Source organism: Mustela lutreola, chromosome 7 (genome assembly GCF_030435805.1).
Source record: "Mustela lutreola isolate mMusLut2 chromosome 7, mMusLut2.pri, whole genome shotgun sequence".
Classification (NCBI taxonomy): domain Eukaryota; kingdom Metazoa; phylum Chordata; class Mammalia; order Carnivora; family Mustelidae; genus Mustela; species Mustela lutreola.
Genome location: NC_081296.1, coordinates 106,138,024 through 106,156,213, shown reverse-complemented (window position 1 = coordinate 106,156,213; position 18,190 = coordinate 106,138,024). Strand labels below are relative to the sequence as shown.

The following is an 18,190-nucleotide window of genomic DNA, read 5'->3' as shown; positions in this document are numbered from 1 at the left end:
CAGCTGGCCCAACTGAATGAGTTTTTACAGGACGGGTTACCAGAAATGATTACCTAGCACATGGACTCTGCTTTCAACCACAGTGTCTCCAGCCTAGCCCCTATTGTTTTCCTGGAGAGCCAGGAGCATCTTAAACCAGCAAGTTCAAATTCCGTACTTGAAGCTGGTAGCTTACCTAGGTTGCCCCCCCAAAAAGGGAATGGAAATAGAGAAAGATTTCCTTTCCCTTAAGATGTTTTGAGTTCTGCAAGAACTGCTGATTACTGTGGTCCATCAGTGTCAGATCTCGGGTATTTTTACAAGCAATTCAAAAGGGAGAAAATTAGTTCATATTACAGTCAGTCTGCTTTCTGGAGAAGACATTCTGCAGATAACTTACTTGATAGGAGATATCCCCTGGGGGACCCTTCTCATCTAATGATCCCAAAGGTCCATTCTAATATGAAATATAAATCCAATATGTTTATAAACATACTGAAAGAGCATTTAAATGTCAGCTGTCTCATACTGTGGAGTAATTTCATTTTTCACATAATACTTTTATTTCTCAAAACCACACCCAAGGAAAATGATTAAGTTCTACAAGTTTTATACTACAAAGGACAACAGCAAAAGCATCTGTTTTCCTGCCTCTCTTTTCTGGTCTTCTCCCCTCCCCCACTCTCTATGGAGCACGCTGTTTGTAAATCTTGGTGGTTAAAATTAGTTTCTACAATACTCTCATAATGCTGTAAATTCTGAGAAACTTCTTATCCTTTAACATTGCTGGGCCTGAATTTATGCGCTGCTCTAAGAAGAAAAAAATCCAAAAGTCAAAAGCCTTTTTAATGACAGATGTATTACGGAAAATTTTCCCCACAAAGTTTTGATGCTGTGAAATATCAACTCCCTGAAATCACAGAAAGGAAATGACTTACATTCTTGGAAAATGAAGCCACTAGCAGCTTTCTCCAACAGTATTTTCTAATCCCTAAACTACACCCTGTGGCAACAGGGAGTATTTCGTGCAAAAGCTAAATTTAAATAGATGCTTATAAAACCAATAAACAAACATTGTGGGATCTCAGAGAAGAAGGGACAGAATCAAATACTTTTTCTGCACACTCAAAAAAAAAAAAAAAAAAGCTGGAGAGTACGGGCTTGAAGTCAAAAGCAACCCGAGAACACTTGCTGAAGTTTTCCTTCCCCGCTGTGGGCAATACAAAGCTCCTGAGGGAAATTCTGGCAACACAGATTTTGCCAAAAAATAAAAACGAAAAGGGTGTAAAAGAGCTAATATTTCTTTGGACACTAACTACACAACTGCACGGCCTGAAAATCTGCCAGCTTTCAATTCAACTTTAAAATACGCTTGTTTTGACAGCTTTCCATTTATTCGTGCCCTTAAAGAAAACGCCCTCCCCATTAGGTTGTGCTGTCCCGGGACTCGAGGTGCTGTTGAAAGCCCTGTGGATCTCACAAGGGTGGCCCCCAGCGGTCCATACCTGACAGTTCCTGGTCCTCCTCGAGCACAGGATGGTGGTCTCCTCTGCCCGGGGCCCAGCCTTCACGCCGCAAGCACCTCCAGGAACCCAAATTCTGCAGGCCGCGCCCCCCACTCGCATCCCACCGAGGCCCCCTTCTGGCGCCGCCGAGCCCCAGCTCAATCTCCGGCTCCCCGACCAGACACTTCAGGGACCGTGGGGCAGACGCTGCGCTCGGGTCTCTGCCCGCAGCCCGGTTGCCCGGCCCCGGCGCGCGTACAACAGGCGGCACGGCACCCAGGAATCCAGGGTTTAGGGGCTGGCCCCGGCGCCCCGTCAAAGGCGCGACCGATGGGGCGCAACCGACAGGCGCCTCCAGAACAGGGCGCCGGAGACCACCGGGGAACCGAGCGCGGCACCGTGAGCCCGCGGCGCAGCCCGCAGCCCCGGTCGGCCTCCCGCCCTCGCCGCACAGGCGGCCCCAGAGCTCCGCGCCTCCCCCGCTGCCTGGCTCGGCTGCCCCGGGGCCCTGTCCTCCCGCCCCGGTGTGGGCGAGCTCTGCCGGTGGAGCGGCGACCTTCCAGCCCGGTGCCCGACGCCCAGAGCGGAAGAAGCAAAAAGAAGGCGAAGAAAGACGCAGAGAAGGAGACACTGCTTTGGCTGGGGCTCTCCACTCGCAGAAACCTTCCCAAAGTCCCGTCCAGCCGCCGCCGCCGCCGCCCGGCCGGCAGGGGGCACAGTGGGCAGCCGGGGCGCCGTGGCCGGGCTAGGGGGTCCCCTGGGAGGCCCCCAGGCGCCGAGTTCCCGCTCGTACCTCGCAGAAAGCCCGGAGCACCCGGCGTCGGACTCTCGTCAGCACCCCAGCCCCTCCTGCTTGCACCGCGCCAGCCCGGCTCTTCTCAGCCCCTCTGCCCTGGCAGCCAGACGAGCGCTCCGTGTCCGCCCCGCCCCCCGCCCACGCCTCCCGCCCCGCCCCGCCCCCAGAGGCTCCGCCCACACGCCCGCCCCGAGGTGGCGGGGGAGGCCGCGGAGCCGCGCGTTCGGAGAGCCTAGCTTGCGGCCGCACGTGGAGCGCCTGCTGGCCCCGCCCCGGACCCAACCAAGCGTCCCGCGGAGGGGTGCCGCCGACTCGGGGGTGGGAGACAGCGGAGGGCACCACACCTCCCGGGTCCTGAGAAAGGAGGAGAATGGCAGAAGGGCGCTGTGTGTGGACCACTGCGATCTAGGCCTTTCCCCACGCGACGGAGGCGGGAGGGGACGCGGTCAGCTTCCCCCTTCTGGCCGAATGGCCCTCTCTGACGCTCGGCCCCCGCTCCCCTGGAACACTCCCTCCCGAGCCCAGTCGGGCTGGGCGGGGGTGGCTGTTTGGCCTGGGCATCGTCTTACTAATTCGGAACGACGGAGTGGAGGCCACTCAAAGAGGAGGCGATCCCAGCGGAGGAGGCTTCGTGACTCCTAGCTTCTCCCCCTTACTCCTGTCCCGCACCCACCGGCCCACCCACCACTCGGGACGCGCCCTCGTGGGTTTTTATACTGGATGGAGGGGGCGCCGCCAGGAAGCCAAGCCTCCCCCGCTAACTCTTGTTTCTGCAATTGTAAAGGTAGACACAGCCTCTATTTGCTGTGATTGTAGCGAATGTGACCCCTCAGAAATTCTTTTTGTCCGCCCCCGAAGGTGGCTGGAGGGCTTGGCGGAAGGTGCCAAGGGCCGCTGGAAGTTGTTTTTATGGCACTACGAATCGAATCAGAAGATTGAGGTTTGTTTCCTATTTAGTTGCTGGGTCTGGGGAAGAACTATGCCTCTTTGGTCAGCGTGTGCCCGCTAGGGAACTGGAGACACTGGGGAGGACCCAGCCTCCCCTGGACCCCAGGCCCCCGACGCACTGTACTCCCACCTGGTGGGCTTCTGCCCTCTGAGGCCTTATGCTAACTGCTGACCCTGTGACCCCTGGCCCCACGGGGCCCCTCACTAAAGGAGGAATAGGGTGTATGTTTCCGGGTGTGACAAATGGGTGAGGAGACAAATACAGGAGGACCTGAGAAAGGACATTACCAAAATCAGATTTATGCTTGCAGAAGCCAACTTAACCGGTCTGCTCTTTAATCCAAACATCAGTATGTTAGGCTGGCTGTGACTGCTTGACAGTGTGCCTGTTTGTGTGCCTCCTTTACTTGGCAGAAGAAATTCAGTTTTGTGTTCATTAGGGCTGAAGCTAACTTGGAATAGTTGCCTCATTCACAGCTTTTACAATTTGGGAACCATGACACTGGAACTGAGTATTAGAAGCTGTGATCTTTTTTCACAATTGATAATACATTCAGAGTTTATTTCTGATAAAGCAAAGCAGCAGTGTCTAAGGATATTGCACTTAAAATTTAAAGTCATGACTTCGTTATGGAAAAGAGAAGAAGAGCTACATTTCAACGACTGCCTTCTAAATTAGTTGTATTTAATTAATAGACTAAAATTTAAAAATGGTTTATGGTAGTTGATGACAATGTAGGCATTTAAAAGTGGAGAATTACACTTTTCTCTCATTTTTATCTTTTTACATGCATTCGGAATGAGTGCACAGTGAACACAAGTTGGTAAGGTCTTAAATTAATTTGATGTCTAATGAAATAGTCCAGCATTTCATATGTAAAGATGAATGAGTAATACTTTACCATCTTGGAAAACAGTTCCTAAATCTGCTTTCTTTTTAGGCTTTCTCCATCTAGCAGATCAAGAACAACATATTGGGGTGCCTGGGTGGCTCAGTGGGTTAAGCCTATGCCTTCATCTCAGGTCATGATCTCAGGCTTCTGGGATCGAGTCCCACATCGGTCCCTCTGCTCGGTGGGAAGCCTGCTTCCTCCCTCCTCTCTCTCTCTCTTGCTCTGCCTCCCTTTCTGCCTACTTGTGATCTCTCTCTGTCAAATAAATAAATAAAATCTTAAAAAAAAAAAAGAACAACATATTGTTAGATTGTAAAACATTGCTACAATATAAAATAATTAGGTAACCCAAGGAGCAAAATATTTTAAACAGCTTAAAAAAATATATGTTTAAGATTGGGTTTATGGTCTAGAATTAGATTGTAGCAAAATTTACTATGTGAATATTTTTTGAATCATAATGGTCATATTAATAGTGAGTACCACAAAAAAAACATGGACTCTTACATAATACATTTTGTAAACCAAGTACTTTAAAACTCTTAAAAACCGTTTTATAACCCCCTGAAACATTGTAAAACTCTGAAAGGATTGACAAGTAATCCACTCTGCCTGAAAGGAAATGGAGCTGAGAGAGGATGGGTTGTTTTAAATATTTCTTATCTTTGGAAATATTTTCCTGTACTTATTACAGCAATGAATACAAATTCAAAGGTAAAGTTATATTTTATGATTCTTTTTGATGTTGAGATACAGTTCTATTTTCATCAATATGATGGGATGTTTTCCTAAACATGAGACTGCCCATCAGTGAAATATTGCCTTAAGCACATCTTAAATTACTATTTTTTCCATGGCACGTAAATACTAACATAATTCTATATTATTGCTTTTTTTTTTTTTTTTTTTAAGGAAGAAGATATTCATTCCATGAATTTATTGAGTACTTCCAAATGCCAGGTACAGGATTAGATTCTGGGATTCGAAGGTAAAAATATTCCTGCATTTTATAGTAGTTTGAGGGAGCAGGTATGTTAGTAAGCGGTTAAAATACACTTTAATGCTTGCCAGCATAGGGCCAAGCAGGAGGAATAGTGGGAAAGCTTAGGACCTGCAGAGAGGGCATCGGACATCCTCTGTCTGGATGAGAACGATGAACTGAGATGGGAAGGATGAACAGTTTGCCTGGGAACAAGTTGTTTGAGGTGGTGGGTCTCAAACTTGGAAGCGCGTTGGAATCACATGGGGACTTTGAAAAACTTTGTCCTAAGCATGTGATCTAATTGGTCTGGGACGTGGCCTGGGGTATGTTTTAAAATCTCCAGATTATTCTAAGTGGAGACACGTGGGAACCTTGTGTCATGGCATCCCGGGTAGAGGGCACAGAGTGAGCATGTACACTGAGGTGTGTGTTTAAAGCATGATGGCCAGAGCCTTGTTTTGTAATTGAAGAGGCTTAAGCTTTGGTGGTTGATATTTACACATTTTTGGCATAAAGAACACATTTATATGGAAAGCAAAGAGATGTGAGCTGCTATAGTTCACATTCCTTTCCAAATATTTTCCAAACATTATACAAATAGTATTATGAGAAGTAAGATCAGGGGTGCCTGGGTGGCTAAGTGGGTTAAAGCCTCTGCCTTTGGCTCAGGTCATGATCCCATTGTGCTGGGATCGAGGCCCTCGTCGGGCTCTCTACTCAGCCGGGAGCCTGCTTCCTCCTCTGTCTCTGCCTGCCTCTTTGCCTACTTGTGATCTCTGTCAAATAAATAAATAAAATCTTTAGGAAAAAAAAAAAAAAGAAGTAAGATCAGCTCAGTTTTTTAAAAAGAAAAAGATTTACTTCTTTATCTTCCATATATAATTCAGGGTCATTTGAGACTCAGAGTATGTTTCAATGCTGAAATAGAAGTTTGTTTGTCTTTTTTAAGATTTTATTTATTTATTTATTTGACAGAGAAATAGCACAAGTATGTAGTGCGGCAGGCAGAGAGAGAGGAAGAAGCCCGCTCTCCGCGGAATTAGGAGCCTGACACAGGGCTCAATTCCAGGCCCCTGGGATCATGACCAGAGTTGAAGGCAGACGCTTAACCCACTGAGCCACCCAGTCATCCCTGAAATAGAAGTTCTAGACAGAGAAAGAAGTCAGTAATTTGACCTACTGGCTTTTAAAGAAGACCTTTCCAAAATTAAATACTATTCTTCATTCTGGGTGAAGTTCACAGTAAAAAAATTAGTTTATTTTTCTTTTTGGTAACTTCTGAATTTCCATTTTAAAGCAAAACAAAATTCATTCAAATAAGTCCTACTCTATGGTCTTAAATGTCCATTTAGCTTATGTATATTTCTTTGAAAGACAAACTAATCAGATCTGGAAACTTTACAGTGATGTAGTCCTGATTCGCACTGCCTAGCATTTAAAATGATCTTCTTATTATTCTCAGTGGCATATCACTATATTCTTTTAAACAAAAACACACCAAAAGAGATTCTAATATTTCAAGTCAGGAAAATAGATTACCAAATAATATCTCATTATTTTGCACCAGGAGCCCCTAACCAGGACAAATAATTATTCTGCAGAGGCAGACCAGCACAAGGCTTAATATATTATGGAGCAATCTAATGCAGAAAGATTTTACCTTTACCCAATTTAGAGGCACAAAGTTGAAAAAATTAAATTAATTGAATTCTGCCCTTACGGCCATCAAATTTTGAGAAAATATTTTAAAAAGAGGATATTTGATTATCCTGGGACAAAGTTTGGTTTTAATGCAACATGTAAAACTTTACAGGAGAAATATTTGAAGAGCCACCTTTCTTTCCATTCTATTATGATGTTAGTTTCACCAGAACATCGCATTACTGTTCCTTGAGGGCTTAAATACTTAAATACTCCAGACAAAAAGTTCGATAAGACTGGGTGGGCCAGGCCAGGCCCTTCACTCTTGAGGAGAGGCAGTTTTAAGTGGGGGCAGTAAAGGTGTTAGCTGCAAAAGGTAGGATACCCCAGCCCTGAGGTCTTGGAGGTAAACAGGCATGGTGTAGGGAGGCCATGCTTGTTTGAGGGCTTCACATTCTAGAGGAGGCTGAGGACAGGTATAGAAAATTGTCTAGTCGAAGGGACAAGACAAGGGGTAGGCTCCCTAGAGGATAAAGCTTCAGGATGCATAGCATTTGTGTTTATACAGTAGGCCCCAAAGGTCCACCCAAAGCACCCAAAGGTGCTTCAGCTCTCATTCCTTGATTACTCTCTGAAAAGCTGAAAGAAAACCTTCCCACCCCCAGATCGAAGGCAGCTCCCTCCACTCCCCATTGTGGGAGATAGATGTGCACTGAAAAGAAGTAGGAATCTGGTGACAGACTGGTTTCTCCAAATTTTGCCCCAGGCACACTCTGATTATCTATATCGGATGGGCTGTTCCTAGAGGAGTCACTTTCAAACCCAAACGATAACATTAGAGATGTCATTGAAATTCTCTTCAGTATTTTCTGACATCTTATCAATTTGTGCCTAAGACATGCTAAACTGGAACAGGAGGAGATGGGAACATCCCTCTTCCAGAACACAGGCTTACAGCCGGGCCAATACTGGCTTTCTTGTGAATACCAACCAATGTTTCATTTATGAAGACAATTTATGAAATCTACCCATTCAGTTTTAATTTGGCCACCTTGTGTAGAATTTAAGCCTAACAAATGTGCCTTTTAGCTTCTTTTTATCTGCTTGAAAAAGAACGATGAATCAAAGTACAGGTAAGATGTGCTAGCTCTGGATTCCTCTGAAAGTTCACTGAAACTAAAGGTCTCTGCCAGCAGGGCCTCCAAGGAACACCCTGTCCGTCCATGGCACGTGGGGTACGGGTTGTAACTCAGGGTCCTCATATGCTGGTTCTATTGCCCAGCTGTATACAAGGGAAAAAAACATTTATGAACACCCACGTTGGATCCCTGTTTTCCTCTCTCCTGATCCTAGGTTAGAAACAAAATCTACACTCACCCTTTTTTGGTGTGGCTATGGAACCAAATGCCGAAAAAATCTTAAGAAATTCTTCATACGCAGGGTACTGGGTCTATTTTTCTTTTTCGAGGGTAGCCTAATGTGTTATTCTGTTCACCTAAACAGAATTCTTACACTATAGTTCCTTGAAGAAAGAACACTGGTAATTTGGCATGGAGCTTGAATTAGAAACGAAGCATTGTGAACTTGTTCTCCAATGGCCTCTAATCCAGATACTTGGTTGTCAGGTCTGGAGAAGAAAATGCTGGGGGATAGCACTCGTAACTGGATCTGGCTTTGTAGGTAAGACTTCTGGAGTGAAGAGCTAGGGCTAGGCTGCCTGAAACATGCTTTCCTTTAAAAAGCTTTTTATGTATTTACGATTCATATATGATTAAACATTTTATGTGATTTCTTGGGCAGAAAAATAGAATCAGAAAATCAGTGATTTTCTGTTCTGCCCATAGTTCTATGTTGGATAATCATTTTTGTCCTTTACACCCCAATTTCTTAAGAGATAGGGGGATATTTACTCAACATATAACTTTATGTATATGTATATATAGAATTCATATAATATACAAATCGATGTAAAATACTTGATCATATCACTTTTTTTTTAGCACTTTTCTCATTATCTGAAATTATTTATGAGTATGTTCGCCTTTTTGTCACTGTCTTTCCCGTTAGAATTTAAGCCTCATATGAACACAGACCTAATCTCACTAACTGCTGTGGCCCCAACATCTAGAACAGTGTCTGGGGTGTGTGTGTGTGTGTGTGTGTGTGTGTGTATGTACAGGCATGCATGTTAAGAGTGGATGGAAAAAAGAGAAGTCACTGAGGTGAGAATGGGAAAAATTTAACATTTTTTGAGAAGCTTCTTGGACAATATCCCAGGTAACCTGAGAAAGGCTCTATCCCTTAAAAAGATTTTTGGTTGATTTGAATGGGATACCATATATCAGCCAGTTCATATAATGTTTATATTTAAAGTTTAAATATATAATCATCAATATTATACATCTATTGATATTCCTTAATGTGTGTTTTATTTCTGTTTGCAGCTTTCCCTCTACCTGTACTCACCCTACAGACTTTTGAAATATTAAGAAGAATGTTAAAGGGATTTTACTAGAGGAGTTGATCGATCATTGAATTCCTTGCCAGCAAAACGTTTTGATGAGATACACTTGGGAACAGAGTGGTTTGAGTCCAGCAAGGGAAGAATTGGTGACCTTGCTTCCATTCGCTCATAGCGCACGTCCATGTCAAGCTTTCCTTGTGTCATCCGGAGGTGCTCCTCCTCTGAACACCGGAAACCTCTCTGTCCACCAGAGCCTGCCCTTCGACCTCTCCCACCAGAGATGTTGTTTGACTTTCAGTCACCAAAACCTACCCAGTTCTTCCAGTTTATTAGCCATTTTTGGCCTCACTTCTTTCCTTTTGAATTAAATGCCTAGACTCACCATTCTGAATTTATTCTCCCCTGTAGTCTATACTTCATCTCTCCTTGACCTTCTAATACAGCTTTGCTAACAACCCTAATAGTCAGGAGAACTCAGTCACCCATTCCTTGCATTTTGTTTTAAAGTCACCAAGGAAGACCAAAGAAAATCTAATGACTGTGTTGATCACTAAGACAACATTTGAGCAGTGGAGCGCTTACAGATGCTTGGTCAATTTTTTATTCATTCCCAGTTGGCTCCCTTTCCCTTTCACCACAGTGTTCAGATTTTTTTTTTTTTTTTTTTATTTATTTGACAGAGAGAAATCACAAGTAGATGGAGAAGCAGGCAGAGAGAGAGAGAGAGAGGGAAGCAGGCTCCCCGCTGAGCAGAGAGCCCGACGCGGGACTCGATCCCAGGACCCTGAGATCATGACCTGAGCCGAAGGCAGCGGCTTAACCCACTGAGCCACCCAGGCGCCCCCAGATTTTTTTTTTTTTTTAAGGATTTGTTTATTTATTTGAGAAGACGGAGAGGGAGAGAGAGTCTTAAGTAAACTCCATGCTGAATGCAGAGCCGCATGCAGGGCTCTATCCCATGACCCTGAGATCACGACCTGAACCGAAACCAAGAGTCGGACACTTCACCAACTGCACCACAGTGATCAGATTTTAATAGCTTTCTTCAAGTCTGTCATCCCAGTCTATAACCCTGCCACACTCAAGGCTCAACCTAGCCCATCTCCTGGTGGGTCTGGCCACTGGTCTGAAAGGCTTATAAGTATTACCTCATTGAATCCTCACAACAGTCCTTTGAGGGAGGCACACTCATTTTCCCTGGTTTATGGATGCCTAAGATCTTAAGGAAAGTAACTGTTGGATCTGAACTCAGGACATCTGTCTCAAAGCTCATACACACTCTTCCTGAACTGCCTCGCTTCTGCTGCAGAGCTGACTCTAGGCTTTTCTCCTTAGGGATTTAGTTCCCTCCACCTCCAAAATTCTGTGTGTCTTCCTCTGACTCCATTCCCTCCTGACCCCTCTCAGTCAATCCCCTACCAAAGCCCCATATCCCAAGCCCACCTAGCTGTTCAGGGTCTTCTCCATCATTTGTTTATTCATTTAGCAAATGCATATTAAGTGCCTGTTGTATACCAGGTGTTGGGGACAGAAGTAAACAAGGCCTAATCTTCCAACCTGGGAGATTAGCTAATTATGCACTCTCCCTCTTAAGTATTCAACATCTGGCAAGCTCCTAGACCATTCTTTGCATTGAAAGAAAATCACTGGACATTTCATACTACATCTAGCATTGACCCTGACAGGTGCATTGCTGACAGAGGGATGAATGATTTCAGGTAAAGTATATTAGTTTGGAGGTTTGTCCTTAGTCCTCTTTCTGAAAAGTAGCCCACTTTAGGTGGGCCTCCAGCTCATACCTTTTTGTCCACAGTTCTGAGAAGGTTTGGAAAACTAACCGTTTGCCATTACTGACTGACTAGTTGCACTTTAGGTGAAATATAGTCCCAACAAAGGGACCTCAAACTGGTTCTTGTGGCTTAAGCCTTGTAATCTATGACTGAAAAGAAAGATATAATCTTATTAAAAGAATTTCAGCATTTGCAAGGGGGGAGATAGATATTTGTGAGACAAGACACTTTTTAAACTTGTATTTTGCCACTTTTAACCTAGTGGTTCTCAACTGGAGGGTGATTTTGTCCCCGAAGAACATTTGGCAGTGTCTGGAGATGTGCTTGGTTGTCGGAACTCGGGGTTGGGAGGAGTGTCTAGTGGACAGAGGTTACAGATGCTACTAAGCATCCAATAATGCAGGGCACCCCACAACAGAATTACTGCCCCTGGTTGAGAACCATGGATCTAACAGGTGAACTCGACTAGAGCATTTAGCTACCCTGTAAGTTGGGTTTGAGGGACAGGTGCCTTTGGGGGTGCTGGCTGAGCCTGCTGAAGGTCTGTTGAAGAGTTACTAGAGGGGAAGAATCATTTGGGACCTACAGAGTAAGGTATTTGGGCCGAGTTTCTCCATCTCCTCTCCCTAACTCTACCTGGATCTTGGTCTTAGCCCCCAAGACACCTGATACACATTTTATTTCTTCTTGTATCACCTATTTAGTGTGTGATCACTTCAAGGGGGGATAATCCCTGTGTCTGACAAAGCAATTTTTTTTTTTAATGCAAGTATAATTTCTACCTCTGGCTATAAAATTTCTAATGTGGCCAGAACACTATTCTGTTTGTCAACAGAGGCATAGTAAGATTGATCTCAATCCAAATTAAATGATAGGTCAAAGAAGAAAAAAGCTGGAAACATTCTTTTCACTTCTATCAGTGAAGAATCAACTTTTGAACTAAAATTAGTGTTAAAGACCTTTTAATAAAATTTATAATTTAACAGACCTGACCAGTTATTCACGTTTATAGTGAATAATTATAATTAAATAATCTGCTAAATTTTATTTTTAAGTAGAAATGCATATAATAAACCATGTGTGTTTTGAACAAAGAGCTACTGCCAAATATATAGAAATAAATTTTGAAAGGATCACTAGGATTATTAAAAATGATTTGCATGAATCACACTCTTCACATTCTTATGGCTTAAAGCCATTTCCTATCTATATACTTCCTTCCATTATTCTTCATATCACTAGCATTTATAATAATGAATGTATATGTATGTATTCAAATATATTCAAATTCTCAGGAAAGCAAAAACTATAAAAAGTACATCATTAAACACATTTTCAAATATTGCCACTTAGACGTATTAGCTGATTTATTTTAGACTGTTGTTTCCAAACCTGTAAATGTATCAGAACCTGTGTAAGAATTGGGTGGCAAGGCTGGGAATCTCAAATTAATATAATGGCAACAAACTGCAAAGAGTTCTGTCACCTATTTGTGACCTTGTGTGTAGTTGCACTATTCATGCTTATGCTAAAGTAAGATTTACATGAAGAGGCCAGATTAAAGATACTTTGGTAATGTTTGATACCCACAAATTCTTTAGGTATTGTAACTCTCCCAACCCCTTCCAATGAATAAAATTAGGTGGGAGGGGAGGGGGAAGGAAAATACATTAAGATGTGTTTAATAATCTTTTATCACAATAATGACAGTGATGTCAGTGCATCCAATTCAAATTAGGGAAAGGTTCCCTTTTTCTGATTCTTTGTGACGTGAATGGAGTAACTAAAGAGATTTTTAATTTGGTCCATAAGAAGCCATTCGACTCAAGATAAAGCAATAGAGCCTACCAGTCTTATTGAATAACCTAATTGCATCTAGTCCCCAGAAACTTCCACATCAACCTAATAGCGTACAAATGAATCACAGTCTTAAGTAACATTGCCAATAAATACGCTGAAGGACAGCTCTGAGAAAAAGGAATGTGGACTGAACGGGATATGTAAGCATCCCAATTTCTATTTCTTCCCATTTCACAGTTTTCCTCTTTTTGATGCTGCCTAATAAACATGGACGTGTTTCATCCCCACAACACTGACTCAACTCACGACTTTGAAAGGGGACACGTCACTGATAAATAGAAGGTTGCGTGGATAGATACTGTTTTGTTCTATGAATGACAAGTAGCTTCAGAAGACTGGTTTACAGGAATGCCATGTATTTAAGATAATGACAGGCGAGTGTTTATTGATCCTTTACAGTGTCTTAGGTATTGTGCCAAATGTTGTTAAGTTTATGATCTAATCGTAACAGCCACCCAATGAGATATGTACCATCACAGTTTCTATTTTACAAGTAAGGAAATCAGGGCAGTAAGGAAATCAGGGCACAAATAATTTCCCCAAATTTAAGTAGCCCATTAGTACTGGAGTTTCTAAATAATTAAAAAAAAAAAAAAAAAAGGGAATAGAAAAAGTCACATGAAAATGGAAACACCTTGATTTGATAAAATTTTTAAAATCGAACACTACACTGTCTGTCCACCTTTCTTTTTTTTCAAAATTTTTATTCATTTATTTGAGAGAGAGAAAGAGGGAGAGCACAAGCAAGGGGAGGGGTGAAGGAATGGGAGGGAAGCAGAACCCCCAGGGGAGCTGGGAGCCTGAGGCAGGCCTCAAGCCCAGGTCCCTGGGATCATGACTGGAGCCAAAGGCAGCGCCTTAACCAACTGAGCCACCTAGGCTCCCCAGTGTCCACCTTTTTATCAGAGTATCTGATTTTCAGACAGCAAGCTATAGTGTCAGAAGAAGTCAAGAAGAACCCAAGATATGTGCCCACTCAGACTGTTTCCAACCCAGATTTGTATATGGGACAGAAAGGGCTAGGAACAAAATCATCAGCCCTATTTTCAGTAGGTAATCTATTTAACTTATTTAAATAATCTATTAAAAGTAATTCTAGAAATTTACATGAGGTCATCTGGCAGCAACGTACCAAGGGCATCACTTGATAACACCCTTCCACTCCAACAACTTAAATCTGTCTGTGTTTTAAATTGATCAGGCTAGGGGCGCCTGGATGGCTCAGTGGGTTAAAGCCTCTGCCTTCGGCTCAGGTCATGATCCCAGAGTCCTGGGATCGAGCCCCGCATCGGGGTCCCTGCTCAGCAGAGAGCCTGCTTCATCCCCTCTATCTGCCTGCCTCTCTGCCTACTTGTGATCTCTGTCTGTCAAATAAAATAAATAAAATCTTTAAAAAATAAATAAAATAAATTGATCAGGCTAAAGGAATAATGCCCAAAGCTCTCAGTAAGTTACTACACCCCTTTGCATTCATCTGCAGCTCAGCTTTGTCCCTTCAAGTTTTCAGTTACTCCACTGGAGCCACAAAGGAGAGAGCATAAAGGAAAGAGGTGAACAGTCCAGGGGAACCTATGGGGAACCGACTGGCAGTCCCTGGAATCACCTCTGCCTTTAGTCTCTTATGATTTTATCCTCGTTAGGGCCAGGTGTAAAATCTAGCATGTGACAAGAGCCTCTTCTGTCAGCGGTGGCTCCCAGAACAGTGGCTGTCAACCCTGAGTCTCCAGGAGGAATTCAAACAATGCGGAACCACCCACAGCTAGAGGCTCTCCATCTGAATGGGGTGGTGGGGAGCAAATTACTGTTCCCCCTGGCACTGAACGTTGGGCACTGCGCTATCCTGTCTCATTCAGCTCGTTATCTGTGGAAAGAACTTGGCAAACTTTTAATTTCTTAAATCACAGATTGCCCTCTTACTCTTAGCAAGTTGGAGAACTCTTGAAAAAAAGTCCTTGAGTTTCAAGAAAAACCAGCCATTAAAATCGTTGGGAGGATTTGGGGAGAGATGATTTAAACTGGAGGATGATTTTTTTTTTAATTTTTTTTTTAAAGATTTTATTTATTTATTTGACAGAGAGAGATCACAGTAGGAGAGAGGAAGAGAAGAGATCACAGAGAGAGGAAGGGAAGCAGGCCCCCTGCTGAGCAGAGAGCCCGATGTGGGACTCGATCCCAGGACCCCGAGATCATGACCTGAGCCCGAAGGCAGCAGCTCAACCCACTGAGCCACCCAGGCCCCCTGGAGGATGATTTTTAAAAACGGTTTTAGCTGGGTGAGGGGTTGGGTTAAAGGGGGTGGGGATTAAGGAGGGCACTTGCTGTGATGAGTACTGGGTATTTTAGGGAAGTATTGACTCGCTGTATTGTATGCCTGAAACTAAAATTACACTGTATGTTTACTAACTGGAATTTAAATACAACTTTTAAAAAATAATAAAAACTGTTTTAGATGGACTTGTGGATTACATTAATGAAGGTATAAACATATCAACAACTTGTATTATGAATTTCATCTTTATCCTCCCTTATCAAAATTGCTCCTACTACTTGTAAGTCCTACTTAAAACAAATCCTTTTAGCTTTATGACTTATTATACTAATTAACAGGGGAAAATATTTTTCTTGTTCTTCATTCCCTTTACATTTTTTTTCATTTGAATATGGTATAACACAATGTTATATTAGTTTCAGGTGTACAACTTAGTGATTTGACAAGTTTATACATTATGCTAATGGTCACCTCAAGTGTATCTACCATCTGTCCATTATGTCGCTATTGCACTATTATTGACTGTATTCCTTAGGCTGTGCCTTTTATTTTCGTGACTTATTCATTGCATAACTGGAAGCCTATATCTCCTTCTCCCCTTCACCCATTTGGCCCAACCCATTCTCCCCTCCCCTCTGGCAACCATCCGTTTGTTCTCTGTTTTTAGGTCTGATTCTGCTTTTTGTTTATTCATTTGTTTGTTTGGTGTTTTGTTTTTGTTTCTTTGTTTCTTTTTTTTTTTTTTTAGATTCCACTTATGAGTGGAATCATATGGTATTTGCCTTTCTCAGAATGATTTATTTCACTTAGCATAATACCCTCTAGGTTTGTTTTTAGATACACCAAGCATTGCAACTGTGTTGAGTAGAATAAAATGTTGTTGCTAACTGTGCTGTTCTGCAGGGCTGATAACATGCCATTTGCTTTATGTCAGTTTTTCCCTCCAGCAACTATTTCCAGTCAATGGTATCACTTTTATGTGTTATGTTCCAAAAAATAAAAATAAAAATTTGCAAAAGTATCTTCCCAAAATTAGGGAATTGCACATGTATTTAGCATCATTTACATACTAAATGGGGACACATCAATTCTAGAGTAAATAACAGTTTCAAAGGATTTTCATTTAATGGTTGTTATGTAAAAGGCATTTTCTTTCCCTTAAATGGGAGACATATTCATAGAAATAAACATTCCTGCTAATTATTTTAAAGAAAAACAAAAATTTATTTTTAAATGTAAAATAAGATCAAATTGCTGTTTACTTAAAATGTTTAATGAATGTGAGAAGATGGTTCAGAACAAAGCTGGCCTTTTCCTGCTTTAATCTTGGTCTGCCTTCTGAGGGAAGGGGCTCTCCTACCCCTCAGGTCATTCCTCTTCAGGGCAGGGAATCAGGACAGACCCTTGGGAAATGAGCACTATATCTCATAACAATGAGAGTCCTTTCAGAGGTTACATCCCATATTCTGGCCTTCTCCCCTCTAGATTTTATCTTCACATTGGACTTTACATGTAAAAACCGTTCTATTTCAACAGCATTTTGCAGTTTCTTTCTTTCTTTTTAAAGATTTTATTTATTTATTTGACAGAGAGAGAGAGATCACAAGTATGCAGAGAGGCATACAGCGAGAGGGGGAAGCAGGCTCCCTGCTGAGCAGAGAGCCCTATGTGGGGCTTGATTCCAGGACCCTGGGATCATGACCTGAGCTGAAGGCAGAGGCTTTAACCACTGAGCCACCCAGGTGCCCCCATTTTGCAGTTTCTTAAATCACAAGCATCTTCTCGTTGGCCTCACAAAAACAGTAGGGGACTTGTGAACTCTCTTCAGCAGGTCAACATTTCATGGGACTACTTCTCTCCAGCTGCCCAGAATGAGCCGACAGCACATTGCCAGACAGAGAAATGGTCAACTGTAAGCAAATTTGATAAATCAACCAAAGAAATTCAATTAGTTGCAGAGAGGCCTAGGACTCCAGGGTAGGAATGGACAGGAGCAGTCAAGTACCAATCCCGACCTGCTCTCCTCATTTGTTCTGCCGAGGTGAACCAAAACAGGTCAGAGTCAAGAGACAGGTACATAGCAAATGAACACTTTTATTGTATTCTACTAGTTAGGAGGGAAAAAAATGTTTTTCTAGATAAAGAATATTTTAAAAAGACCAGTGGGTCTTTATTGGGTGATTACTACATGCTAGGCACTCTGCTACAAGTGCTGTGTACGTGGGTTTATTTATTTATTTATTTTGTCCATTTAATTCTTATGCCTCCCACAAACCTGTAGAGTAAGAAGCATTTTTTTTCCTTTTTGTAATCACTTGTAGAAAATGAGGTAACTGAATCATAGAGAAGTCCCTTGCCCTAAGATCTATTTTCTGCCCAGCTTTATTGAGATCTAAGTGACATATAACATTGTGTGAACTTAAGGTATACAGTGTTGATTTGATACACACAGAAATAACAAACAGATTACCACAATAAGATTAGTTAACACGTCTATCCTTGTGTACGTTCTTTTTTTTTTTTTTTTTTTTTAAAGATTTGATTATTTATTTGAGAGAGAGCATGAGTCAGAGGGAGAAGCAGACTCCTCACTGAGCAGGGAGCCTGATGCAGGGCTCAATCCTAAGACCCTAGGATCATGACCTGAGCCAAAGGCAGACTCTTAACTCACTGAGCCACCCAAGCATGCCTATCCTTGTCTAAGTTCTAAAGCCAGGATTCCAACCCAAACAATCTGACTACAGAGAGTATGGTCTTAACAGCTAGACAGGCTGCCTCCTGATAAAATGTACTTCAAATATTAAAAAGAAATGAGAGTATTTTAAATTGTTTCTAAATATGTTTGTTAAAAAATTGAGTGACAAAGAGCCTTTATTTATATGTGAAATGTTTGCTTGCCACTACCTGGGCTCATGTAATTCAGAACGGCACTGCGACTGTGCCCAGGGCCATGCCAGACTGTGTACTTAATTACAGAAAAGATCTGAAGCTTAACACTGGGCACTGGTCAGGGGCCTCTGGCGAAGAAGAATTTCAAAAAGAAATAATAAGGGGGCGCCTGGG

At 42.7% G+C, this 18,190-nt stretch overlaps 2 protein-coding genes across 6 annotated transcripts in view; one reads left to right on the top strand and one right to left on the bottom strand.

Moving 5' to 3' along the window:
• FRMD6 (FERM domain containing 6) overlaps positions 1–2,414 on the bottom strand; it is a 73,994-nt gene extending 71,580 nt beyond the window's left edge. For 2 of the 5 annotated variants that reach the window (XM_059182081.1, XM_059182086.1), the window contains exon 1: positions 2,278–2,400. The gene's annotated coding sequence lies outside the window, so the exon portion shown is untranslated. Of the gene's footprint in view, positions 1–1,484; positions 2,231–2,277 lie in introns of those variants that run through there. The other 3 variants (XM_059182083.1, XM_059182084.1, XM_059182082.1) reach the window with 2 other exon arrangements.
• Positions 1,815–9,603, top strand: LOC131837238 (putative uncharacterized protein FRMD6-AS1). The gene is made up of 5 exons (XM_059183429.1): positions 1,815–2,393; positions 2,690–3,220; positions 5,034–5,081; positions 8,370–8,424; positions 9,189–9,603. Exons 1-5 carry the CDS (start codon positions 1,815–1,817, stop codon positions 9,257–9,259), a joined length of 1,284 nt encoding a protein of 427 aa, XP_059039412.1. The 3' UTR covers positions 9,260–9,603.
• The last annotated feature ends 8,587 nt before the right edge of the window (positions 9,604–18,190 follow it).

Bases quoted from the DNA above. Each gene is read 5' to 3' on its own strand.
- LOC131837238 (XM_059183429.1), top strand. From the start codon at position 1,815: ATGGGGCGCAACCGACAGGCGCCTCCAGAACAGGGCGCCGGAGACCAC. The intron at 3,221-5,033 runs GTTTGTTTCCTA...TTTTTTTTTAAG, and splicing joins AATCGAATCAGAAGATTGAG to GAAGAAGATATTCATTCCAT. The intron at 8,425-9,188 runs GTAAGACTTCTG...TTCTGTTTGCAG, and splicing joins AACTGGATCTGGCTTTGTAG to CTTTCCCTCTACCTGTACTC.